Source organism: Chionomys nivalis, chromosome 6, assembly GCF_950005125.1.
Source record: "Chionomys nivalis chromosome 6, mChiNiv1.1, whole genome shotgun sequence".
NCBI lineage: Eukaryota > Metazoa > Chordata > Mammalia > Rodentia > Cricetidae > Chionomys > Chionomys nivalis.
The window spans coordinates 98,062,757-98,068,946 of record NC_080091.1 but is presented as its reverse complement, the minus strand read 5'-3'; the positions used below and the strand labels follow the sequence as shown (position 1 = coordinate 98,068,946).

At 46.0% G+C, this 6,190-nt stretch overlaps 1 protein-coding gene across 1 annotated transcript; it reads right to left on the bottom strand.

Moving 5' to 3' along the window:
- Positions 1 to 2,782: 2,782 nt before the first annotated feature.
- On the bottom strand, positions 2,783 to 5,497 carry LOC130876394 (PRAME family member 12-like). The gene is made up of 3 exons (XM_057772901.1): positions 5,214 to 5,497; positions 4,191 to 4,778; positions 2,783 to 3,347 (listed from the first exon to the last, which is right to left on the bottom strand). Exons 1-3 carry the CDS (start codon positions 5,495 to 5,497, stop codon positions 2,783 to 2,785), a joined length of 1,437 nt encoding a protein of 478 aa, XP_057628884.1.
- Between the last annotated feature and the right edge of the window lie 693 nt (positions 5,498 to 6,190).

Below are 6,190 nucleotides of genomic sequence, written 5' to 3'. Positions count from 1 at the left end.
TGAGGGTCACACTGAGTGAAGCTTCAGTGTGGACCCCAAAGCTTCCTGCACTGTGACATACTTCCTCCCATGAGGCCCAACTTACCCAAACAAAGCCGTGCTGGATAACAGTGCCACTCTTCATGAGGTTATGGGGGTCAATTCCACTCAAACTAGCACAACCGGTCACCTGGAACTCACTGTGTAGTCCAGGCTGGACAGGAACGCATTTCTGCCTTCTTCTTGGTGCTTTCGGGAGCCCTCTTCTTGGTAGGAGATGAAATTTCCACCAAGAAAGCCTTCCTTTCTTTCTGTACTACATTAAGACACCAGTAGTAGGGACCCCTGCACTCTGGTCATGCCTCTCATGGGGATCTGTTTGGATTTTGCTTGAAGGAATGGCTGCCCGACTGTATGAGTGATTAAATGCATGGCAGGCAATTTTGGCCCAGGGAGTTGTAGTTGTTTGATTCCTGATTTTGTGGCTGGTGTTTTTGTCTTTTGTCCTGACCCACAGAAGGTGAGTTGCCTCTGGGTTCAATTCTGCCATGAGGTGGCAGCCCCTGCATGCTACTGTTTGCTCCTTTGGTGATTGTTTTATTTTTATTTTTTTTTGGATTCTACCACTGGGTGGCCCACCAGCTTCTCTTTATTACAGCTGCTGGGTTGGACATATTACTCATTTATATTTTGCTTTTGGTTTTATTTAAAATGCATTTGTGGCTGTAGGAGGGGTAGTTATATCATGTTAGCTGTATTTATAACCTGGTTAAATATACAATGTGTTTGCGCATGAGATCGTTATACCATGTTAGGCCTAATTATGCCCTGGTATTGCTTTCACTTGGAAATTATGCAGAGAAGAGATATGATCATATGTCTTTCCACTTCTTCCCAGTTCAGATGAGTTCATGAATACCAATCCCTCACAGGTGTACCCAGCTACTTGGGTTTCACTTAATTCCAGATGCAGTCAGGTGTTGACAACCAAAAATAGCCATTCTAGGACAGCTGTGTTGGCACACACCTTTAATCATCAGGAGGCAGAGGCAAGAGGATCTCTGAGGTTGAGGACAACCTGCCCTACAGAGGGAGTTCCAGAACATCCAGGGCTGCACAGAGAAACCCTGTCTCAAAATAAATGAAAAGAATCATCATCATATTCCCAATACAGTCTCAGGACACAGTTCAGGCTGACTTCAAACTCTCAATTCTCCTTCTTAAGCTCCTGAGTCTGGTGTGTGACCTTGCACAGACCTGGATGTCCTTGAACTCAAGATGTAAACCTGCTGTCCTTGAGATCCTCCTGCCCTTGCCTCTCAAAGGCTGGGACTAAGTGTGTGTTCGAACACACCCGGCTTGACACCTTTAATTTCGAAATGTCTAAACACAAATATTTTTAATTTTTCCTATCAAACCTCAAATATTTTATGTTGTCCTGGTGTCCTCATATACTACCGCTAAGGACAGACAGTCTAGGCTCAGGTGACAGCTCACCTGAGAACATTTGCCTACAATGCAAAAGACTCAGTTTGATCCCCGGCAGCTTAAAAACCAGTGCACAATTGTAGAGCCCCAACCTTTCTTCCTAGCATGCCTGTGTTTATGGTGGTATTGAAATTTGACCCTGGGGAATGCTGAGTGCTGTTGGAGTAGGATGCTCTGTTATGGTGATGAAAATTGATCAAACCCGAATGGGGGAGGGAGGTGTCTAAACCACCTTAAATTTTATGTATATTATATAGGGAAATTGGATGAGGAGCTCAAAGCAGAAACAGAAGGGTCAGTGGGTAGAAGCATGAGGAAGATGTCAACTATGTAAAAACCATGTTTTCCAGCAAAAGATGATTTTAAGATTGTCTCAAATGGAACTGTAATGACAACCACTTTTTTTCCATGTGCCTCTTACCCAGAGTGTCCTTGATACAAGCCTTTACAATCAATCAATTGCTTTATGAAAGTTACGCAACTACACTGACAAATATTAAGCAATGCATAAACATTTTAATAAACACACAAATGAAATAAAAGTGTGATACAAAATATTTTGTTTATCTGATTATCCCCACAAATAGGGCGATAATTAGGAACTCAGTACATTGTAAAAAAAATTGTACATCACAATTGAATAGTGCGAATACAGTTGTCTGATGTAGTAAGGGCTTGAGGACAGTAGAGGAACTTTGGAACACATCCTGCACACTTTCAAACTGCCACCTAGCTTTTAGGTGCCCTAAAGCATTCAAGCTAGCTAGATGTGTGGTTCATATTGGTGATGTCAGCAATTAGGAGGAGGAGGCAGAACAAGAGGACTAAGAGGTCAAGGCCAGGAGCTGGAGAGATGGGTCAGCACTGTAGAGCCCGGGCTTCTCTTCCAGCAGACCAAATCTGGCTCCTAGCAACCACGCCAGGCAGCTGGTTTAGGGTTCCTCTGCCTCTGGCAATTGGATTAGTAGACAAGTACCTTTTCATCACATAAACATAACTAAAACAATGTGAAGTAAGCTCTAAAAGAGTTTAAAAGTAGCAAGTTATATATATTTTAAGTGACAAAAAAGAGAAAAAAGTTCTTCCTATGGGTTAAAACTCATACCATTTGGTCTGCATTGCTCTCCCTGCTGCCACTGGACATGCACACAGTGCCTCCTACACTGGTATCCAGGATTAAAAACCTCTATAAATCCAAACCTCTGCTATAGAAGATGTGTGTGTCTGAATTGCTCACTTTAGTTAACTGCTCTACACAAAGACCTTTATGTAGCCTCCCTGAGAATTCAAGGACCAAAAGCAACTTTCTCCTTCTTTACCGCAAGCAGGAACAGAGTCTGGTCTCCTGGTCATACACACAGCTTTGAGAACATCCATCGCAGACATCTGTAGCAAAGCTTATCCTCCTGGGCTGCCTTATGGCCCTGAGCGTATCCACGAGCTGAGAACAAAGTTGAGAAAATGTGTGTACGGAGATGTAATTCTGGTCATAGCACTCCTGAGGGGCAGGGTACTGCTCCATGGTCATCTTGCTCATGTTGGCTGTGTGGTGGAAAAGGTCACGCAAGAGATTCATGGAGAAGTCATTGCTATAGAAATTGACCTTGGTGAGCTGGGAGCATTGGCTGAGGGCAGGTAGGAGTTCACGGAACTGAGAGTCCTTTATCTTACACCCCTGCAATTCCAGAGTCTCAAGACTGTCTGCTCCCATCTCTAGGAGAACACTGAGAGGCAGAAGAGACACATTGCACAGTAGGACTCCACTCAAGTCCAGATGTTTTAGTTGATGAAGGCATGGACACAGCGCAAAGTCTTTCAAGTGTGACGGGAACAGTTGACAGTGAGTGACAGAGAAGGTTTCCAAGGGAGTCTTCAGGTTCCTAGGCAGAGACCAAGGGATTAGTGCTGATAAATGATACTCGAGAGCATGTGTAGTGATTTTACACAACTACAGAAGGGGCATGTATCCCAATGTCACATGGATGAAGGAAATGTCTATGGTGCTGCCTGTTGGGTTCTGCTCGCTCAAGTCACACCCACAGCTGTCACCAGCACTGCGGGATGGGTCAGGGCACAGCTATGCAGCTCCTTTCCTCACTGACCCTCAGAATCCCATGCAGGCTAACATACCCTAGGGTACATAAGGTAAGGACCAAGGCATGAAAGACCTGAGAGCATTTCAGGTGGTTTCACTGCCCTCTAACTTTTTCCCGCACCCCTGGGGAATACAGTCTCCACCCCTGACACTGACCCCAAATCCCAGTCAGCCATTTCCCATCAGTGCAGTCCCTACTTGTTCAAAGCATTTCCTGCATGGGATATTAGAGGCATGGTGGTGGCTGTCCACAGTCTGAGCACAGACCACCTGGGGAAAGATGCAGGGATTCTGCTCCTCCACTCTTTCTGTTCCCTTCTTTCTCTGTGCACTTCCTATTAGCTAACCCAGGATTCTAAGGGAGAAAGTACAACATTCTCAGTGAACCTGACCCTCACAACTGCTTTTGTGACATACTATGCACACATTTCCTACCCCAAAACAGGCCTCTGCTTCATGCATGGTCTTGAGAGACCTTGATTCAATGACATAGGAACATGACCATGCTTAGATGTTCCAATGTCTCCTTCACTATTCTGCAAGGCCTGGCAGATACCAGGCCCACTACTCTTTGACATAAAATGTAAAGTTGGTCTGGTAGCAGGAACAGCTCTCTATCCATCCTTACCTGAGCAAGAGTTTCATGTGCTCACTGAAGAAACAGAAGCCATGCACATAAAGATGCTGGAGACCGCTGAGTCCGGAAAACTGAGAAGCCAACTTTTGAACAATCTTTTCATCTAAGCGTGGTAGACAGCAAACCCCAAACATGTTCTCGTGTCTATGCACTAGATAAAGTGTGTGAAGGTTTCTCATCTCCAGGAGGTAGGTAAACAATTGTGCCAGAGTGCACCAGCTCCAATTTATGGTGAGTTCCAACACCTTGATGTACGCTAGTTCAAAAACACTCAGAAACATCCTAACATTATCTAGGGACTGCAACACAATCTTCATGTTCTCACAGCAGAGCTGGAGGGAGTCTTTTCTCTGCTGGGCCCACTGTAAGAAGTACATTTCTTCTTCCTCCAATTGGGACCTGAAGTTGAGGTCAATTCTCACCTTGATTCGTGGGCTCAGCTCATGTCTGGGAGGGGGCTTCCCTGCTTGCTTCTCACTCACAGTCTCTGCTGAGCAGTTCCCATCCTCTGTTCCAGCCTGGATGGTCCAGAAGTCACAGGGCACCCTCCGAAAATCGAGTACTCGAAGTTCCCCCCTCCTGTGAGTAGAACAAGTCAAGTGTTATGACAAGAGAAGACCGGACAGACATTCAGCTCCCGTCTGGATTTTATAGTTTTGCTTTTTTCCCCAGTACTCAGTGTCCAAAGTCCTCATGGTCCCAGACAACGGCTCTTTCTGAGCTGCATCCACAGCTCTGTCTCACTTCCCTCTATTCAGTTACTCTAGACCTGGTACTACTAGTGCCTGTGGAGAGACAGGGACAGGCTCCTTCCACTGCACCCACTTCTTCTCTATTCCTCCCCACACCCATCAGTCCTTCTCCATCAGAGCTCAACAGCAGTCAAGGCTTCTGTGGTCTTCCAAGATGATGTTAACAAAGACCTTATCTACTTCTGACCCCATTCTCTCAACTCCTGACATCTTTCCATGTACCCCAGAATCTTTCACTCGACCCTACATGGGTCTTACTTACGTGGGGCAAACCTGAGTCAGCAGGACATCCAGTCCATCCAGCACTGCATGAAAAATCGCTGAGTCAAAGGTGTCCATCAGGGCCCCCACAGGGAGGTAGGGGAAAGGCCAGGCTACCACCATTGCCTTCACGATCCCAGTGCATCTGCTATTGGACGCCTCCATGAACAGTGCTGGGACGTGCATCTTGGGCAGCTTCCGCAGAGCAGAGATGGCCAAGGCCTCGTTTCTCAGCAGAGCCCGCCTTGATAGCTCCTCCAGTGTGGGTGGGGTCCTGATGCTCATCCTGTTAGAACCTGGGAAACATTCCAAGAAAGACAACAAGGAAATGTTAACTCATTCAAACACCATCAATATCCAGGAAGTGATACTGTAGAACACCTAACACACACACACACACACACACACACACACACACACACACGCACAAACACTGCAGAGAAAGGCAGGTACTGAGGAAACAGAGTCAGGCAGTTTTTTGTGAATTCTATCAGAGGAGGTCACTGTTCAAGGTTATCTGAGATATGTATGGAGTTAGTAGCCTTGATTTTAAAAGTCCATGTTTTTTATTTTTATCGTCATTGTTTGACACAGGACTTTCTGTCTATTCCTGGCTTAGCTGGAACTCACTCTGTAGACTATTCTGGCCTAAAACTCAGAGAAATCTGCCTGCCTCTGCCTCCCTAGTACTGGGAATGAAGATGTGCCACCACACCCACACCCGACAGCTGGTTTCACTTTTTCACACAGGATACTGTCCAGGCAGGGTGGTCCACGCCTTTAATCCCAGTACTTGGGAGGCGAAGACAGGCAGATTTCTCTGAGTTCAAGGCCTGCCTGGTCTACTTAGTTCCAGGATATCTAGAGCTGTACCTAGAGAAGCCCTGTCTTGCAAAATCAAAAAGATCTCTGTGATTTCGAGACCAGCCTGGTCTACAAGAGCTAGTTCCAGGACAGGCTCCAAAACCACAGAGAAAC

Coding starts and splice junctions, on each gene's coding strand:
- LOC130876394 (XM_057772901.1), bottom strand. CDS start 5,497: ATGAGCATCAGGACCCCACCCACACTGGAGGAGCTATCAAGGCGGGCT. Junction 4,779..5,213: donor CTGACTCAGGTTTGCCCCAC/GTAAGTAAGACC, acceptor TTCTACTCACAG/GAGGGGGGAACTTCGAGTAC. Junction 3,348..4,190: donor CACATGAAACTCTTGCTCAG/GTAAGGATGGAT, acceptor GTCTCTGCCTAG/GAACCTGAAGACTCCCTTGG.